The following is a 20,585-nucleotide window of genomic DNA, read 5'->3' as shown; positions in this document are numbered from 1 at the left end:
ACATCTAAAGTGAGTAATGTATTGGACCCTTATACCACATACAGGTCTTTGGTTCTCATAGTCATTCCTGAGCCATCTCCAACCCTTCTCCCACAGAAGGTAAATTAAGACCCTGGGAACTAAAGCACCAACTGCAGATTTTCTGAATGTTTTACTATGATACTACTATCATGCCAACAGCTATGAGAGATTAATTGAAAAAATTTATTGATCTGTTTAGTTACGGAATTAACAATAGGCAGATAGTTCTAGTTTAGTTACCACAACTGGGACTTGGTTGTTAAGCAAAGTGGTCACTAAATGAAATCGTAACTGTGCTTATGATGTTACTTCAGCTTTTTTTTTTTTTGCTTTACAGATGTGTGAAGGTTATAAATACAAAGATTGGTCTGAAAGTACTTTTTCATCATCATTGTAACTGTAAATAGTTACAAAATAAGATGGTCACTAAACAAGGACTATCAGTACATTCTGTCAACTAAAAATTAGCATATTTAAGAGAACAATTATATTGGTATAAATATGACATTAAAATATATAAAACATAAAATCATACTTTGAACATAATGTTGAACTGTAGACAAATCAGATTATATCTCATGGTATTGAAAAATAGCATTGGAATTAGAAATTATTGAAAAATAGTGCCACCTAGACTATTATGAGAAAAATCCTTGGGTGCCTGGTAATGAACGAGGCATGCTCTGGAATGCCCAATGCAAAATCCCATCAAATGTATTCTGGAAGATCATAGAGAAAATAAAATAATCAGAATATGAATATAGAAAGAAGATAATTCATAGGAATAGATTATACAATAAAGGGAATTGTAAAACTATTTTTTACACTTTTTAAAAATGGATTCACTGTTCCTGTACAAGGTAAAACCACATCCAATTCTGATCTGCCATTTTTTCCAGAAATTTGTAAATCATTTTGTGGTTGAATTTGTTAAAAGTGTTGCGATTAAAACTAGTGTACCAAATGCTGAATATTACCAAGAAGGATTTGATTTTTGCTGAAGCCTGAAGATGCATTATAAATTCTAGATTAGATATTTTACAGAGCCAAACAAATAAACCTACATAATTATTTACTTGATTTACCTCCCCTAAGAGTGAATCCAGATCATCTTTGTTCAATGCAGGTTCAGTTCCAACAGAATCTTCTACCACCTAGGATTCAAAATATTTCCTTACTATGTAACCTTATACATGTCTTTTTAGAAGTAAGTTCCATGTGTTCAATAGGATTTGTTCTCATGCTAAATACAGGTATTCCTTGACTTAAAACAATTTGTTTAGTGGCCAAAGTTACGACACGCTGAAAAAAGTAACTTATGAGCATTTACAATATTTACAACCATTGCAGTATACCTATGGTCATGTGATTGCCATTTGCAACCATCCCAGGTGGCTCCAACAAGTAAAGTCAATAGGGAAGCCAGTAGGTTGCAAATCAGGATCATATGATGCTTACTTAAACAACCACAGTGATTTGTTAATGACTTTGGCAAAAATGGTTGTAAAATCAGGTATAGTCACATGATGTCTCACTTAATGACCATATCATTAACTACAGATTTTCTGCTCCCAGTTGGGTCATATGTTGAAGACCACCTGTATGGACTGGAGTATAGTGCTTAAGTTTTTATATAAATTAAGTTCATGTGTTTAACAATAGCCAGTATTCTAAGGCAGTGGCCCCAAAACTTTTTGGCTCTGTGGACCAGCAGTGGCAGCGGCAGTGGCAGAGGCAGCAGAAACAGCAGTGGGGGTGTGTGAGGGGATGGTTTTGTGTACACACCCGCTACTGGCACAAATGGAGCTTCAAGCACTTGCCTGCTAATTGCACAGACTGATTCTCAATGGGCCACAGACTGGTACCAGTCTGTGGACCAGGAGTTGTGGACTTTTGCTCTAAGGGATTATCTAACACAGCTGGAGAGTATGAAGTTAGAGAAAGCTGGTGTAAATTTTGTGCATAATAGCTATGGTAAAAGGAAAACACCAACCTTATCCATGAGAATTTAAAAAGTTAAATGTGAATAAATTAGTCTATTGTACTCCTTTGGTGGGTCCTGCATTTGTCTGCTGATACCTCTCCCTGCCTCTACACAGAAAAGGGTCAGTACAATAATCAACAGAAGGAAAGTCTTCATTGTGTTCAGTCTAGTTTGAGGAACATGGATATAAGATTTTTAGTACACTGAGGTTGTTGAGCTTTGGAAATGAAAATGATTCTATAAGCTTGAGGCAGAAGCCATTTGGAACACTTTTCAAAAGAATAAGCTGCAGGAATGGATTAACATATAACCAGGTTGTATCCTTTGTGTCATAGTTAAACATATGGAGACCACTATACCTGTCTTTTTTTTCAAGTTTCTCTTCAAAATTCACTTCTTGAATGAATCCTTTGATTTAACACCTTCATTTTTATTTATAAACTTGACAACTGTTCACCTGTTGGGTCATCCTTTCAGATGTATTTGTGAGCGCAGAGGGACTGGCAGAGATTCTGCAGTAAACTTACCTGAGCAACTTGAAACATTCCCTGCAAGGTTCCCTATTGACTTTCTACCCTGCAAACTTTTCTGGAAGGATGTGATCTCCATTGTCTCTCTCCCTGAAAGTTTCCTAGCCTTCCCCATTGACTTGTGGCCATGTGTCAGGGAAGTTGTAAATTAGGTTCACATAACCCTAGCAGCATGGCGGCAGCAATGTACAATTGCTGTGTTGAAGCAGCAAGAACTTTCTAAAATTTCATTCCATCAGAAGTAATGGGTGCCAGCATTCAGTAACTTGGCCCATTTGCAGTACCTTAGTTGAAAAAGTTTTGCCCTGTGATGCACTGCTTCACAATTAAAGCTTACGAACCCAAAATTTTACTAGTATATAGATACAATCAACTTTGCAAATGGAACTATATTTATTTGCAGATTTCTTCCTATCTTATCTCTATGTTCTGATATTTGTTGTTGATTTAAGATTGTAGCAGTAATATTGGTTTATTTTTATCTAAGAAACAGGAATGTGTTCTGCATACTGCTAGCAAAATTAATAAAGAAAATCTACCAAGTTTAGCAACTGGAGCTCGGGGAAGTTATGCCTATTCAGAAATTTTTAGATTGTAACTCCCATTAATCTCGGATAACAAGGTGTAAGCCAATGATGGGAATTGCATATCACATCTGAAGCATGAAAAGTTATGAAGGTCATTTCTGCATAAACCAGAGCTTCTTTAATCCACTGGGTACAATAAGGCTGAAAAAATATGAAATATCTGACCTTTATTGCTCGTAGTGTTTGAGCATTGGAATGTGAATCTCCTTCCAAGTTGATAACTGTAGAGTTGTCCAAACAGGACTTACATATCAGGATTCCACTAGAACACAATGCAAAAACAATCTTAAGCATTCCCTCAACATATAGGACTTGACTTGAGATTCCATGGTTATTAAACTGGATAGAGCTGTGTTACACTACAAGTAGATTCTGAAATGATTTAATGTTTTTTCCTCACCTAAACCTTTTATTTAATCAAGCAGCAGCATAAACATTTGGACTAGACCAGGGGTCAGCAACCTGAAACAGTGAAAGAGCCACTCGGAACCAGTTCCCTCACAAAAGGAAAAACTGGGAGCCGCAAAAAATGTGTTCACATGCACGTACATGCGCGCATGCGCAGAACAAGGTTTGACTGAAGAGTGGAGCCAAGGTGAGATATGCACCTACCCTGCATATTTGAATTGATTGGTTGAATTTTTTTAGTCCCACTTTTTTTTTTGGACTGCACATGGCAGAGGACTGGGAGCCGCAGGAGACGGCTGAAAGAGCCGCATGCGGCTCTGGAGCCGCGGGTTGTAGACCTGTGGACTAGACTAAGCCTTCCACCTTATCTTGTTTCTGATATGCAGGAAAATTTAGAGTGATGGTGATATGGTGGATCATTCAGTTATGTGAATTTGCACCTGTTCAGAACTTTCTGTAAAAGGTGATGTGTGATCAAAATTTTGCCTTGACTAAAACTTTAGAATACCTGTCTTATAGAAAATTAAGAACAAATACATTAGACATTAGACATTAGACACATTAATTTAGTGCACCTGACATCAATATTTGCCAGGTCTCCATTCTCCTCCTGCTCACTTTCCATGGTAATAGCTGGGGCCTTTTTCCACAAGAACTATGCACTAAGCCAGATGCTTAAGGCTTGACAAGTATATGAGATAAATGAAGTTTTATTCTTGGGCCTAATTAATACCTGATTTCATCTGTGTGGGCAGGAAAATGGCAGCGCCAGTGGAAAGCCCTGAAACATTTACTGCAGTAGATCACATCACCTCCTTTCCAGCATATACCACATTTGTCACTGATGGTTAGTTTCTGAAAAAATACAATTTCAAGTCATTTTATAGCAAAAAGTGATCCTTTTTTTACCTTCTTGAGAATAATTTTGTACTTTATATACCATATTTTCCATCCAGTGTTTAACTGCTCTATAGTAATTGCATGGAGCTCCACTTACTTACAGAGCCATCCTTACCCTTATAACATACAATTCTTAATAAAATTATGAAACTTAAAAAACTTTTAAAAATAAAGATTTAAACTTTGAAAACCTCAGCTATAGTAGTTGAAACTGCCTGGTCCACTCACATCTTCATAATACTTGCAATATTGGTGGACTTTTTAATGAAGAGGTTATATTTTACACTGATCTTGCATTGTAAAACAGTAGCAAATGATACTTACTAGAGTCCTCTGGGAAGGAAGAGAGAAATTTTTGGACAGAGGGAAAGGGATATGTTGTTCTCTCTTATTTGTGAGAAGCAAGACATGTTAGCCTGATCCATCAGGACTATTCTAAGTTCTTAATCATCATATAAAAGTTATTTTATATATTCATAAATGAAACTATATATATTTATATGGTTAGGGGCCGTGGTGGTGCAGTGGTTAGATTGCAGTATTGCAGCCTAGTTCTGCCCACTGCCAGGAGTTTGATCCTGACCAACTCAAGGTTGACTCACCCTTCCATTCTTCCGAGGTCAGTAAAATGAGGACCCAGATTGTTGGGGGCAATATGCTGACTCTATAAACCACATAGAGACTGTAAAACACTGTGATGTGGTATATAAGTCTAAGCGCTATTACTATTGTTATTGCAATTTTGGATCCAGGATAATGAAAAAAAGCAGAGTATAATTTCATTGCAACAATTGAATATTAAATACTAGAAACACTTTAATAACTATTTGACTGTTTATTACATTTATAATCTATCTTTTGTAACAGGAGCTCCAGGAAGCATTATGGGAAACTTCCTATTTTTCCCCACAACTCTTTCAGATAAATGATATTGAGAGACAGTGGCTGGCCCAGAATCATCTACTGAGCTTCCATGCTGTGCGTGGACTAGAACCTAGGGCTCCCCATTCATAACCCAATAACTTAACCAGTATTCTACACTAGATCTGCTTGATTGAACCTAGTTTATATAGGGAAGAGAACAAGAGCCTTGGTGGAGCAGTGGGCTAATGCCTCCTTAAGTAACACCAGCTGCCTGCAATTAGTGCAGGTTCGCATCCCACCAGGCTCAAGGTTGACTCAGCCTTCCATCCTTCCGAGGTAGGTAAAATGAGGACCCAGATTGTTGGGGGCAATAAGCTGACTTTGTAATAATGCCGCTTGGGGGGTGTATGAAAACCCTAATAAGAAGGCATATACATAGAATGAAGGCTACTGCTAAGCTTGTAAGCCGCCCTGAGTCTTCGGAGAAGGGCGGGATATAAATGGAATTAAAATAAATAAAATAAATAAATAAATTTAGAACCTAAAAACAAGCAGAAACAAAACCCTGGGATAAGGCTACCTCAAGTTTTCAAAATGCTAGAATTACTAGATTATGCTAAGTGAGTATCGAATCATAACTCCCCTAATATATCTGATGTACCTATTTACCTGATCCCAGTATTATAAGAGTGGTACCCTACAGTCCTTTCAAAAATAACAAAGAACCATCACATTAACTTATTTTAGTGGTTTCAGTTCATTCTTGATTCCTAGCAATTACCTGGACTAGTTCCTGTATTTTTATTGGCAAGATTTTCAGAAGCATTTTGCCATTGCCTGCTTCCTAGGGCTGAGAGAGAGTGACTGGCCTAAGATCACCTGGCTAGCTTTGTGCCTAACTTGGCACTAGAACTTACAGTCTCTCCGTTTCTAGCCTGGAATCTTAATCATCATACCAGACTGGCTCTTGTATTCTATTTACTCCAATTTACTTATTATTGAGAAACATAATTCTAGGCATTTACTTAATTTAGTTTTAATTAAATTTAAACTGAAACAAGTTTCAGAGTTAGTTTTGGCTGTGCCCTGTTCTTGTTCCTAGCCTATTCATCTCTTGAAGTGTGATCTTTAGTCTGCCAAGGACAAGAGCATACCCCTGCTTTAAACTTTTACCTTACCACACAGCTCTTCTGATTAAAGCAGCCAAGCAAAAAAAAAACATGGCAACAAATTGTTTTGCCCAATTGCATAAATTCATAAATAAACTCAAACATACTGTACATACATAAATACAGGATTTGAAATGACCTCACCCACTGAAATGTGAAAAATCCATGGAAAGACAAGCTACTGACCAGTTGTTTTTCTGTTCCAGCATTCTGTACTGTGGATGGAGCTGCCATGGACATAGATAGCAAAGATGGCAGGGGCTGCCTGAAGGAAGCACATAGAGGCTCTTTGATAAGAACTCTCCTGCCATCTTCAGTTGTTCTTTGGACATAAACAGCACCCTGAGGAGATAGGAAAATTCAATAACACTCCAGTCGTTATTCAGCTACAGCAGGAATTTTATATATAAAAAATTAATTTTCCAATTTTACATTTAAGTATTTAAAAAGCAGCATGGTGACTGGGTTAATCAATAATTCAATAACAAAATCTTTAGTGCAAGTCTCAGGTTACAACATCATATATTTCCTCTCTTTTTCCCTTAACATTTGCTGTCTCGTATTCAAACTAGTACATTTCTAATTATATTAACTCAGTAAAGAAATCATAATTACATTTATCAATAAATTTTTAGCTTATACATCTCTTAATTACATTCAATCTTCATAAATAATCCATATCCTGTCATTAATCTTTACATAATTTTTAACTTCTCATCAATATTCCAATTTAACTTTTGATATCCATAATTTTTAGACGTTGGGTAACCAAGATTTCCCTTATCTCACTTCATAACAAACTATGATGTCCAAAATACACATTTTATCTATTTAAATATAATCTTGTTCTATTTCCTAAAAGTTATCTATTTCCCGCCATATTAAGCCATCTACTTAATAAAATACAATATCCCCTTTAATAAATCAAAACCATTATATATATTTCCTGAGTTAATCAATAAGTCAAACATATTCATGATAATTTATTTTCTTTTCCCTTTTAGATCTAATTTTTCAATATTAGACAAATCCAATCCCTATTTTCAACTAGTTTCCAGCTAGTTTGAATTTAATAACCAAAATTCCCCTTATCTCAACATCTCCCTTTAATCCTCTAATTGACAATGTAAAATCCCCTCTAATGAATCAAAACCCCAATTTTTTCAACCTTATTCTAGCTTTCTTCCTTTGCCAACTAGGCTTCCATATCAGCGCTTTTAAATCATCAAATAAATCTCCCTTCATTCTTATATATGTTAGTTGAATTAAAGGAGACCATTTGATTGCCAGTTTTCTGGAAGGACTAGCCCATTTGTATTCATTTAATTGTCGCCCTGTTAATCCAGTGCCCCATGTTTGCTCTGATATATTTGTCTTCAGTTCAATCTGTTCTTCTTCTTTCTCAAATTTCTTCTGATTTGTATAGAAAGTCATTTCCATTTTCAGTGTTGTTACTTCCTTGTCTGAGTTTTCCATTAGCTGTACTTGTTGGTCAATTAAGTCGTCTTCTTAGTATTTAATTGTTCCACTTCTTCTTTTGCTATCTCAAAATGTTCTTAAACTGAGAGAGGTTCTTTAATCACATTGTACACCAAATATTTATGCATAGCTTTGAACAAAATTCATTCTCTGTTTTCATTTTCCAGAATGAAAACTGGAACTGTGATGCAGGAACAAATGGACAGTCCGTCATTGGAGAAAACAGCAGACTGCAGAATTACTTAGATATGGCAGCCTTGTCCAAACTGATACGCCTCTGATACCTGGCGTAATAGCTCCTATCATCTCCAGCCAGAATGACCATCTGACATGGAAAGTAAAAAATCACAGTTTATACCTGACTTTGAGAAAAGGACTCTCTTTTCTTTTCCTCTTCTGTGCTCCTGTCCTCTTTGGCCTTCCCAGATGAGCAGGAATCACACCTCCATGTTCCACTGATGAGTGTTCCAAGGTAAAAAGACAGATGTATAATCAAATATACAAAGGTAAGAAAGAAGGAAAAATAAATTAACAAGCTTCTTAAATTTTATCTATAATCTGTTTCTTTCATGCAAAGTAGTGTTTTCAAATAATACGGCTGAAGATATTTTGCTATCTCGCTTAATCCACATTTTTTGAGGCAGTTCCCAGTTAAATCGCATTCAGCACTGCTATAAGGATAGCATTCTCCTTAGAGTCTCACAATGCACATGGAATTACTGTATATCTATTAATATCTGGCAGCAGCTGCTCTCTGTACACAATGGCTGCTTTCCATGCTGGTTATCAGATTCTGCCCAGGAGCAGAACTAGCCCTTCCTACTATACACATTGAGTTAATGCTGCTCTTATACTTAAAATGACACAAAACAGTGCATAAAATTGCTGTTCTTGCTGTCTTACTCTTTTACAGAGGGGGCTGAGAAGTGGGATGGTTGATAAATATAAGAAAAATGGCAAAAAAAGCTCTATTTAATTGCCTTCATTATTTTCTGGAGTGGAAATAAGTGAGGGTAGGAGAAAAGTCCTAGAGGAGATCAACCCTGACTGCTTTTTAGAAGGCCAGATCCTGAAGTTGAAACTCAAATACTTTGGCCACCTAATGAAAAGGAAGGACTCACTGGAGAAGAGCCTAATGCTGGGAAAGATTGAGGGCAACAGAAGAAGGGGACGACAGAGAATGAGGTGGCTTGATGGAGTCACTGAAGCAGTAGGCGTGAGCTTAAATGGACTCCAGAAGATGGTAGAGGACAGGAAGGTCTGGAGGAACGTTGTCTATAGGGTTGCAATGGGTCGGACACGACTTCGCAACTAACAACAACAACAGGACAAAAGGGTCATTTGTTGAGGTGGGCAACTATAGACACAAAATAGTATATAAAGGCAGAAATACATTTTAGAATATTTTGTTCCAGCAGTATAGCACAAAAATGCTTCTTCTTTTTGCAACATAAAATAGTGGAACTCTGTTTTTTTTCCTCTGCCCATGGTGGATGTCCCAAGAAAAAATTATCTCAGAAACAGGGAGAAACAAGAAGAAAGGGAATGATGAGTGTGAAAGAAATCAATATGCTAATGGAAATGGCAAATGCTGGGAGAAAATGGCTGCAGCAGAGGCTGGGAGATTGTGACCAGACTTCCCAACATTTCTGAAACACACCTCTGATCTCATATACAACAGGTCAGCTGATTTCATCTCCAACACAAGCATGACTAAATGAACAGATTGTACACTTCTTGAAGCCATGATATAATAGCACTGACCTAAGCAGAAAAATATTACTTTAGAACTGTTATGCTTATTATGTTCTCAAGCTGTTTCATTCAAGGCTTGGAGATAAGATAAGGGCAGCATCATGAAGATAATGAGTGAATATTGACATTTTGACAACATAACTGAAGCAGATCCAATGTAATAATGGAAGAATATTCCCAGATGGGAAACAAATAAATAAATCTGCTGGGACATGAACCACTACTTCTAAAACTTTAAACAGTTTAATGATATTATCTCTGTACCTGATGCTTTACCACTTGACAGCTGATCAATAGCCTATCATTCTTTGTGTCTAATAGTATTTGTTCCTTACTCTTGGTTTACGAATGGTTCTGTCATTCAGTAATCCTGTTTGTAAAGAGTTCAACCTCTTTACAAACTTTATTTATTTGCTTTACTTTATTAGATCTCTCACAGTATTATTGTTCAGCAGTCCTATCTTAACTGTACATTTTCTTGCAATATTTCTGATTTTTGAAAAATTATTTCATTTTCTTATCTATGGAGATTCTCAATCATCCAGGTCATGGTTTTCCCAAAGGTGCTTTTTCCAAAAGGCAACTGGACTCTCTTGGGTTTTTTCTTTGAAAACATTTTGCTTCTCATCTTGATGAGAAGTGAAATGTTTTCAAAGAAAAAAACCCAAGAAAGTCCAGTTGCCTTTTGGAAAAAGCACGTTTGGAACATCTCATTTTTTTCCTCTCGCTATTTTCTTCTGTTTGTTGATAGTCTTGATTGAGATATCTTCCTATGTCAGGTACATAGGCATTATTTAAATATGCATTAAATATGTAACACAACCCGTTCATTACACCTCATCCATATTTTAACATTCCTTCAGTTAAAGCACATGAAGTATGCCTGCAAATCTGCACAATAAAGATCAGAGTAGTTAAAGCAAAACCTTTACCAGTGGCAATCTACTGTATAGCTGAAAAACTGGACACTGAAAAAGGACAACTGAAATAAAACAGATATCTTCAAATTATGCATTTGAAATGTGGTCTGCAAAAAACAACCCACAGTAAATTGTTCCTGGAAAAATAAAGAAGGGCTACTATAGTGAAGTTATGTAAACAGACACTCATATACTTGGGCTTTCTGATTCTGATTTGTGATGCCAGTAGACTAGAATACCTGGTAAGGTTAAGCAAAGTGAAAGAAAGGAAGATAATGGATAAGGTGGTTAGATGAGATCAAGACTGTGAGGACAGACTGAAATGGAGAATATTTTTACAGATCTCAGAAGTTGGGTCTGACTTGAATATACCTTAGATATATACAATGTACATAGCTATATCCAATAATGTCTGTCTGTCTGTCTGTCTGTCTATCTATCTATCTATCTATCTATCTATCTATCTATCTATCTATCTATCTATCTATCTATCTATGTTTTTCACAATTATTCTTCATTTTTTACTTCGAGGTGTTGATTACTGTAATTTTTAATTATAACCCAGGTGTTTGTCGTATTTTTTAATAATAAAAACAAAAAGCCCTTCTATAGCCTGCATCCTAGCCTGCACCCTAAAATTAATGACAAAACTAAGTGAGAACTTGCTACATAAGATTACAAAACTTATTTATTTATTTATTATTATTTTATTTTTGTATTTAATATTAAAAGCTACAAAGAACAGTAATCACTCAAGGAAGCAAATAGCTGTAAATCTGTAGGCCTAGGCTATATTCAATTTAGACAGATAAAAGTTGTTTTTACCTTGGAATTTCTGTCAGTGGTGGTAAAAGACAACCAAGATGAAAGGCCTTAGGGCATCCATCACAACAGATCAGCTCTCCACCATCCCTACAGATGGCACATTCATCGTCGTTCTTCTGGCCAGCAAATTGTGGAATAATTAAAATGAAAAGAATATTACAATTTTAACCAATTTCTTCGCAATTTCTTTCAAGGCTGCTTTTGCCAATCTCATTAAATCATTAAATGGTCTAATGTTAAAATTATCATTTCTCAGTTTACTTTGACCAGTAGCCCATTTTTAAACAAACAGACCTTCTTCAAGATCCATGAAGACTTATTTAATAATAGGCTTACAGTCTTCCAGAAGATCAGTATACCAATGTATATAAACACCCATATAATGCCTGAATGATGCTTTGCAAAGTCTGAGTCAGATATTGCAGAAATCAGGTATTCAGTTTCTTTTGTAACTCAAGCCAAAGCAACCATGGAGGGCAGTGAATATTGACCAAATGGCAAGTCCATTCTCAACAAGCCAACAGAAGCTCACTAGATGCAAGTTCTTGACAGCAGCATCATCAAGATCATGAATAAATGTCCTAATCTCATTCACACTAAGACTTGTGGGAGAAGATGGAGAATACTGTTTTAAAACTGGAACACTAAGGACAAATTTAGGCTCCCTCCACCCTAGACTGGGAGTGAGATAAAAACTGCTGTGTGAAGACCCACCCTGTAAAAACAGTGAGGTGTCTCCAAGTATAGCTAACAAGTCATACAGAGCCCCAAATATGTGCAAGCCTTGCTGATTATCTCTATACAGGGACAAGTGTAAACCTGGAAACAATTTGGGTGAGAAGGAAGGTAATTATTATAAACTGAAATACTTGGGGAATTCCATCTTGATAGAAATGGCACATCATCTAAGAAGGAAAAAAAAATACATCGTGGCCGAACCTACATCTTTGAATCTGACACCAGTTTAAATAGAGAAGGAAAACTGGTACTTCCCACCCTGATGATTCAGCAAGTTATATGTTGGGTATATACTAAAGATTAAGGTAAAGCTATTGAGCTAGCTAGACTGTTAGCTATTAGTAACACACAGGATAACTCCCATCATGCCCCCACTTGTTCCTATCACAGGAAAGTTTATGAAAATTTTTCATTTATATTTGAATAATGTTGTATACATGTAGTCCTCAATGTACGACCATAATGGAGACCAGAATTTTGATTGTAAGTCATCACGGTATAATCCAAGGCATCCACATGACCAGATGCAATTTTATGATCTTTTTTTTTTGCAGCAGTTACTAAGCAAATGACATGATTGTTAAGTCAATCAATGTATTCCTATGGCCATTTTTCCCCAGAAACCAGTCAAAAAGACCAGAAATCTGCAATAATAATCATAATCATAAATCATAGTCATGTGACCATGGAATACTACAACCAGCTCTAAAGTTGAGCCAGTTGCCAAACCCCTGAAATGTGACCATGGGACTGCAAGAGGTTGTGTAGCTGTCAGAACTCCAGAACTGGGTCATAAGTCATAGTGGGGTTTCCATTGTAACTTCGAATGACTGCTAGGTGACTGGCTCTAAGTTGAGGACTACCTGTACAGAAAGGATTAGTTAAAACAGCAGTTTTCCAACAAAAATATGTCTACAGGTTCTTTCTACAATCTCACCTCTATTATTTAGCTCAGCAAGATATAGAATATGATGTATTGACATATTAGATGGAACAATAATGCAAATTGTATGAGATTGTTTTCCACTTCAGTTTTAGGACTATTAGAGACTTTATGGTGATTTTTAAAAAAAAAAAAGTTAATCAAGGGGCTTGCATTGCAGTTTCATGGGATCACTGCCTTAAAACCTGAGAAATTGTGCTTTTAGTAATTTAGTCATTTTTATTTTAATAATAGTGATTGACAAGACTCAGTGAGGCAGCAAGGAATGAGTACATAGGCTGCACACATACAGGAGCCATTACTTGTTCCTTTGCTTTAAAATAATGCATCGAAATCCCATACAAACGTTCGCACAAATAGGCAAGGTAAACAATGCAGTATGAAGCACAAGTATCTGCCTCTTGTATGTGGAACCAGTATGCAAATGTTTTCTCTTGTTGCTGTTCACCTATTAATATTGAATAGTTATGTTCACACATTCTTGTTTGGTTCCTAGTTTTGCATCTTAATATAGATTGGCAGATGCATGCAACACTTGCTATTGATACTATATAAACAAGACTAATAGAGGCTCTTGGGGTTTCCTATTTATCTCCATGGATGAAGACTCATGTGGTCACCATAACCTTGCCATAGTGAGACTGACTCTAAACAGAGAAGCCAGCCCAGCATAAGTTGCTACCAAAGATGCAAAGAGAATAAGAATTGATTACAGTATATAATTATACATATTCAGAAACCTGGGGTTCTTTGTTATTCATGCTGGGCTTCATTTCATAAGCTTTATTTTCTCCAAGTTCTTCTGATGTGTTTGATGTATAAAATTCATCCCCAACTTTAACAAATTTCTTAGCATTGCCTACAAAAAGACATATTTGACATCTTTAAAACTGTGTCTTTCCTAGGAGACAGTTTAACCTTAGCTGTAGCTGGAATATTAAACCAAATTAACCAAACCAAATTTCAAACAAAAACTCGGAGTGCTTGGGTATGGTTAGGAGGACATGTACTTTTCTAGTCTGCCCTATCTATGTTTCCTGATAAAATACATGGGGAAATCCCATTGGAGGAAAATTCCACTTAGGGTTAGCGTTAGGTCACCATGAACTTATAGAGCAAAATGGACATCGCCAACAAATTCGGAGTGCTTGGGTATGGTTAAGAGGGCACTTACTTTTCTAGGCTGCCCTATGTATGTTTCTTGGTACAATACATGGGAAAATCCCATATGAGGAAAATTCAACTTAGGGTTAGGTCACCGTGAACTCACAGAGCAAAATGGACATCGCCAACAAACTCGCAGTGCTTGGGTATGGTTAGGAGGGCACTTACTTTTCTAGGCTGCCCTTCCTGGTAAATACATGGGGAAACCCCATTGCAGGAAAATTCCACTTAGGGTTACATCACCATGAACTCAGAGAGCAAAATGGACATAGCCATTTATTTATTTTTGCACAGGGTGGTGGAGGCCTAAAGCAAAAAGAGTTTATAAAACCCAGCTGAAGGCCTAGGATCGGGGCAATGGCGCATGTGCCAACAGAGGGTGGTCTTCGTTCTACCTGTGGCACGCATGCCATAGGGTCTCCACCGCGGCAGTAGAATATAAATTAAGAGCAAACCCCACTCCGTACTAGCACTGATGATGTTACCTAGTTTGGGTAATGAAAAGTCTGCAAGAAAACAACCAAGCTCAGAGAGCACCAAGGAACCCTAATTTCAATACTGAGCTACAAATATTCTCCTTATCAGTTTCTTCCGTCAATCGTGTTTGATTCTTGGACACTGTCTGAAAAAGTCCCTTCAATTTTTTTGGCAAGATTTTTCAACAGTGGTTTGCCATTGCCTCCCTCTGAGTGCAAAGCCAAGGTTACCCAGCTGGCTTTGTGCCTAAGATGGGACTAGAAACACTTTCCAGTTTCTAGCTTGATGCCTTAGCCATTACACTAAACTGGCTCATTGAAGAGGATAATTAGCAATTAGAAGGTTCTTTAGATTGGGTAGGAGAATTGTGGAGAGATGGCTACAGATAATATGGAACTAATGATCTGATTGTTTTATTTGAATCTTATAATCAGTTTTCTTAGATGCAAAGAGCAGACTTAAATGAAATCACCTAAAGGCAGTTTAGATCAACTGCTACAATGATAAGCCAATTCAGCAAAAGTTACTGAATAGCCTTTCATGTCATTTCCCCTCCCTACCTAATGTAATATATAGCCCCCCTGGCTAAACAAATAATTTGTATGTTGAACAATACCTTAGCCATTCAGAATTCTAAATAATGACTTGGGATCATATCTGAATGAGCAGTATATCAAGGCATAGTATAAAGATAATGCTGGATAGATTATTCAGAGACTAGCAAGACTTCAAAATTAAATCTAAAACTTGACCAAGTCATGAGATATTTCAATATATAACATTGACAAGACTCCAAACAAGGACATCAAATTATTGTGAAATTGTTTGTTCCTTTCTGAGATCTCAGGTAGACATTTCAAAATCTAATGAGATCTGATAATGAAACAAGATTGTTCATGGTTTTAAATTTTATTTCGATGGGCAGATCATTTCACAGAAGTAGCCAAACAGTTTGGATTAGGGTATTCAACAAGCATAGCAAAGTGATAAACTTACCACTTGGAAGAGGGTAATGTTGTACCTCAGCATTTTCTGATTTCTTCATAGTTTTTGTTTTAGGAAAGGACCCTGTTGATTTATAAGACAGTTTGCAATACTGAAAACAGAAATTATCTTTTTTTTTGCAAAATGCACAATACAGGTAATTCTCAACTTACGACCACAGCCCAACATTTCTGTTGTTAAGTGAGTTTTGCTCCATTTTATGACCTTTTTCACCACAATTGTTAAGTGAATCACTGCAGTTGTTAAGTGAACCATGGGGTCATTAAGCAAATAGGGCTTGCCTCATTGACTTTGCCTGTCAGAAGCCAGCCGGGAAAGTTACAATTGGTGATCACATGACCCTAGGACAATGCAACTGTCATAAATACATGCCTGTTGGCGAGTACCTGAATTTTGATCACATGACTGCGAGGATACTGCAACAGTCTTAAGTGTGAAAACAGCCATAAGTCACTTTTTCCGATGCAGTTGCAACTTTGGTCACTAAACAAATGGTTGTAAGTCGTGGACTACCTGTAACAATAAATCTTACTATATATTATTTATTAGAAACTACACTTTTCTCAGAAGCTTGAGAACCATTAGTACAGAAAACAAATTGAAAGTAAATGTTTAAGTCCAACTGCATGTTGCCTTTATTTTTATAAAAAGAGAAAAATGCATAAGCTACAGTAAAATCATAGCACATAATTCTATACCAAGGTGTGGATCAGTTTTCCCTGGAGGCTGAGTTAATTGCAAAGAGTCTTTTTCTTCTGTCATCTTTCTCTTTCCTTGGGATTTGTGCTGAGTCACAATCTTTGGATTATTAATGGCAAGTTTCTTTGTTCTGCGATGCCTGCTGAAATCCATATCTGAAAACAAGGAAATTACTGAGACTGACTGAGATTCTTGCGTAGAGTTATGGAAAATTGTCTCCGACCATAGAAGGTAATTTCTTCCTTAGCAGAGAAAGATAATATCACAGTATAGATCTTCTAAATGTGCTACCATTGTTAACTCACATTTTCATCATTGTATCAAGTGGCTGGCTTTAAATTAAACTTGAATTTTAGCTTATACTAAAATCACTTTGATATGCTAGACATGCCCCAAATACACTAACATTAGTATGAGCCACATTCAGTCAATTAGATACAACTTGGATTACTCCCATAATTTCCAGTTTCTATACTACCTATCATTCACAGCTTCTCACTGTCTCCTATAAATTTAATTTTAAGGCCATGATGACAATATCTTATACCTTTAGGAAAGTTGCTCCAAATGGACTGAAGCTTGGAATACCTCTCCAGGTTGTATTCTTTGAAAAGGACTCTCCAGAAATCTTCTATGGAAGATAAATCCTGATTTAGCAACCACGTCAACATGGTGTAAAAAGCCCTGTGACAACCTTCAGTTTCCTTCAGGTGGAGAGTGTCCTTCAAGACAAAAAGAAATGCAAAATTGACATAATTCTCAAATAGATTTTATTTCTTTAAAATGCTTAACATATATATTACGACACCCAGGGATAGGGCCTTCTCAGTGGGTGCGCCTGCCCTTTGGAACCAGCTGCCAGTGGAGCTGAGGACTGCCCCCGACCTCCGTTCATTCCGCCGGGACCTGAAGACCTGGCTCTTCGAGCTCTCTGGCCCAGGCTGAGAATTCTAATTTTAGCTTTAATCTTAATTTTAACTGGGGTTTTATTTATGCAGGGACGAATATAATTTTTTTTAATCTGTTTTTAACTTTTGTATCTTTGTTTTTTAATCACCCTGTAAACCGCCCTGAGTCCTTCGGGAAAGGGCGGTATATAAATGTAATAAAAATAAATAAAAATAAATAAATTATTTGGTATAGTCCATCTTCTTGAGTAGTAGCTAATTAAGGATGGTAATAGCCTCAACATTTTGAATATTCTATTTTAAAAACAAGGAATGAGGAAAAATAATTTTAATGCTATTTATTTAATTTGCACATCACAAACTAAGACAGAAAATTATATTTTGATATTTGGTATTTCTGAATTTTGCAATATAATTTAAATCTGACGAACAGTATATTTTTTAGGATGACTTCAACCTTAATATACAGTACTGTATATTAGATGTTTTTTTACATCAATGGTATTTAGATGTACAAAACAGTCCCCCAGAGTCGCTTCAAAACAAGAAGGGCAGCAAATAAATTAAATAAATAAAAAGAGATTTAGTGCGCAGAAAATTTCATGCAAAAGGAATGTATATTGGGGAGAACATCCAATAATATGTAATAAATAAAACACAGTATAATGCATAATACAGTATTGAATATGAGCTTTTTGGAATTATAAGTAATCTTGAAAGTGCTTTAGAAATTGAAGCAAAAGGCAAATACTTGTAATGCTAAAAGTGTGGGAAAAAGTCAACAGTACCCTCAGATTACTCTCTCCCTAAACTAATGTTTTTAGACAGGCATTCCTTTGTAGCCATTTGCAGTTATTTCAAACTATATTAATAAACTTTGGTGTATAAACTGGGAAACAACACTTCCATTCATACCTTGATACTAAAAGTTAATAGCAGGATATATATACAGTTTCAGGCTCTGTTGATTTTTCACCATACCTGCTCAAATAAAAGTTTATACAAAGTAGTCTGAAAAACCATCACATTTCAATAATTTGCACAGAATGAAAGAGAAAATGTAGTAATGAAAAATAAAAATGTCAGAATTAAAAAGTGAGAGAGAGATCAGCAAAACTGTAGCTGAACATGAGTTATACATAATATTGTATAAATAAAACAACAGATATGCAAATTATCGCAACACATTAAATGAACGGCTTAAAAGAAACAGATATATTCCAGTATTATATACTGAAAAGCTATATAGTACCTGGATTTTTTTCTCCTCTCTCACCTTGAACATCTCTTCAGTGACAACTTCATGATCAGCAAGCCCATGAAGTAATGGGAAGACATCATCCACTGCCATTGAAATCTCTGTGCGGTAAATTTTCAGTAATTTTCTCAAATCTCCTTCTCCTAATGCTCTGTTGAAATGGGACATCCTGGAACAGAAAGATATGTACAGAACGAGCAAGCTAATCTTCCAAGTTTATTTTTGGATCAACTTTGCACGAACCAAATCTTATTAAAAATGCCTGAAGATCATTTAAACTCCAGTTCTAAAGTAAGATATTCTAGAGGATTAGCAGTTATTTCATGAACATTGCTGCCAGCTTTGCTGGCTTTGGAACACAAGACTTGCAAACATGGTTTGCAAAAAGATTATCCTTCTGCCTATAATTTGTCTTTTCCAATGACTTCTTGGTTGTTGTTTTTCATTTTTTCAATATTTCTAAGTATTCAGCTTTAGCATGCTTAGCCAGGCTGTCCTAATAATCAAGAAATACTGCGCTGTTGGTTTCACCTCCTAAATGGTAATCAACACAGTATCTGCTTTCCACAGTTCCCTGTGCTCTTTATATTGCTCCATCTGGAAATAAGGATAGATGAGGAGGGAGGAGGTGGTTTGTGGAACAAGAGCTACCAAATGTTATTGAAGATACGGAAACTCCTTGAAAACATTCTGATGAATCTGGAAAATAAAAGATCTCTCTAGTTAAGCCTATTTAGACTGCTTTTTTATTTGAAATATCGTGTTTCTTTTAGTGTTTCACTCCACCCTGTGCCATCTGCACACACTGTGTATTACCTTTCTTGACTGGAAAATGAGCAGGTTGTACTGTGGATGGTTCCTTACAGTTTTGATAAGGCTCCATAACTTGCATGACAGACTTGCAAATTAAATTGCTTATGTTGCAAACATATGATTGTAGTCAGGAATATAATCATATTGAGCTCCTATATTCATGTTATTTGAGACATTATTGCCATAATGTAATTAAAAATACAAAAATATATATTAGTGGGGTGACAAAGAAGTGCAAGTCAAGAGCAGTCAGAGCTTACAGCAGTCTTCTTTAGTCTGTGGTTTCCATACTAAATTGGAATTCTGGAGTTGTGGTCTTCACACATTTGAAAGAACCAGAATAAGGAAAATCTGGCATTGCAATATAGTTAATATTGCTAAGCACATTGATTTGTGCTTCTTAGATTGTAAGCCGCCCTGAGTCTTCGGAGAAGGGCAGGATATAAATGGGATTTAAAAAAAATTGGAAAGTGGCCTAAGAGGTATTTACAATAGAATCTAGAGGTTTATATCCAGAATGAGGATGAGCTTGTCAGTATATAGATGTAGATGTTGGCAAATGATCAGCAGTAGCTGGAGATTTGAGTATCTTTATAGTTTCCACTTAAAAATTTGTGATTGAACATTTGTGGCTTTACAGAAAGCTAAATCTCTGTCTCTTTGGCAGTTTTTCAGCACCAAATCACATTTTATTTCAACTGACTTGGGAAAAATGTGTTGCTCAAGGAAGAAAGGAAAGATAAGCTAGGCTTTTCAGATCTTTTCTACACTGTTTTAAGTAATGTTAAAGCTATTTAATAAAGTAACGTTAAAGTTTTTTGTTATATAGTAATAAAATAATGTGGTTAAAGCTGTTTGTTAATAATAAAATCCTAGGATTATCTTTACATTGGCTCATTTTTCAGAATTTCAATGAGCTTCCTAGAATTTTAGTGTTTTAGAAAACCTAATACTGTTTCACTCCATGAAAATCAGGGTGACAGCTAAAAGCTGTGAGTAGAATTCTATTATGTTAGTTCTATGAGAATTGGATCAGAAACTGCATTTCATAAAAAATAAAAATACCACTACTTCCAAGTATGTAATTAGTCTCATACCACTTTAAATTATTAACAAAATTCATCGACTTTCCATGGTA

General features: G+C 36.0%; 1 protein-coding gene across 1 annotated transcript; it reads right to left on the bottom strand.

Annotated features, from left to right (window-relative positions):
• Positions 1-368: 368 nt before the first annotated feature.
• On the bottom strand, positions 369-18,899 carry AIRE (autoimmune regulator). Its single transcript, XM_083365038.1, has 12 exons — positions 18,653-18,899; positions 17,016-17,190; positions 16,468-16,623; positions 15,761-15,832; positions 13,864-13,982; positions 11,443-11,558; positions 8,301-8,397; positions 6,650-6,805; positions 4,264-4,385; positions 3,288-3,384; positions 1,107-1,175; positions 369-740 (listed from the first exon to the last, which is right to left on the bottom strand). The coding sequence occupies exons 1-12, from the start codon at positions 18,800-18,802 to the stop codon at positions 660-662; spliced, it is 1,410 nt and encodes a 469-aa protein (XP_083221164.1). The 5' UTR covers positions 18,803-18,899; the 3' UTR covers positions 369-659.
• Positions 18,900-20,585: the final 1,686 nt, after the last annotated feature.

This window comes from Vipera ursinii (genome assembly GCF_947247035.1).
Source record: "Vipera ursinii genome assembly, chromosome: 5".
Taxonomy (NCBI): domain Eukaryota; kingdom Metazoa; phylum Chordata; class Lepidosauria; order Squamata; family Viperidae; genus Vipera; species Vipera ursinii.
Note: the sequence above shows the minus strand (reverse complement) of the source record. Positions and strands in the feature narration are given on the sequence as shown.

Coding starts and splice junctions, on each gene's coding strand:
- AIRE (XM_083365038.1), bottom strand. CDS start 18,802: ATGTCCCATTTCAACAGAGCATTAGGAGAAGGAGATTTGAGAAAATTA. Junction 17,191..18,652: donor TCACTGAAGAGATGTTCAAG/GTGAGAGAGGAG, acceptor TTTGTCTTGAAG/GACACTCTCCACCTGAAGGA. Junction 15,833..16,467: donor GAAAACTGATCCACACCTTG/GTATAGAATTAT, acceptor ATAAATCAACAG/GGTCCTTTCCTAAAACAAAA.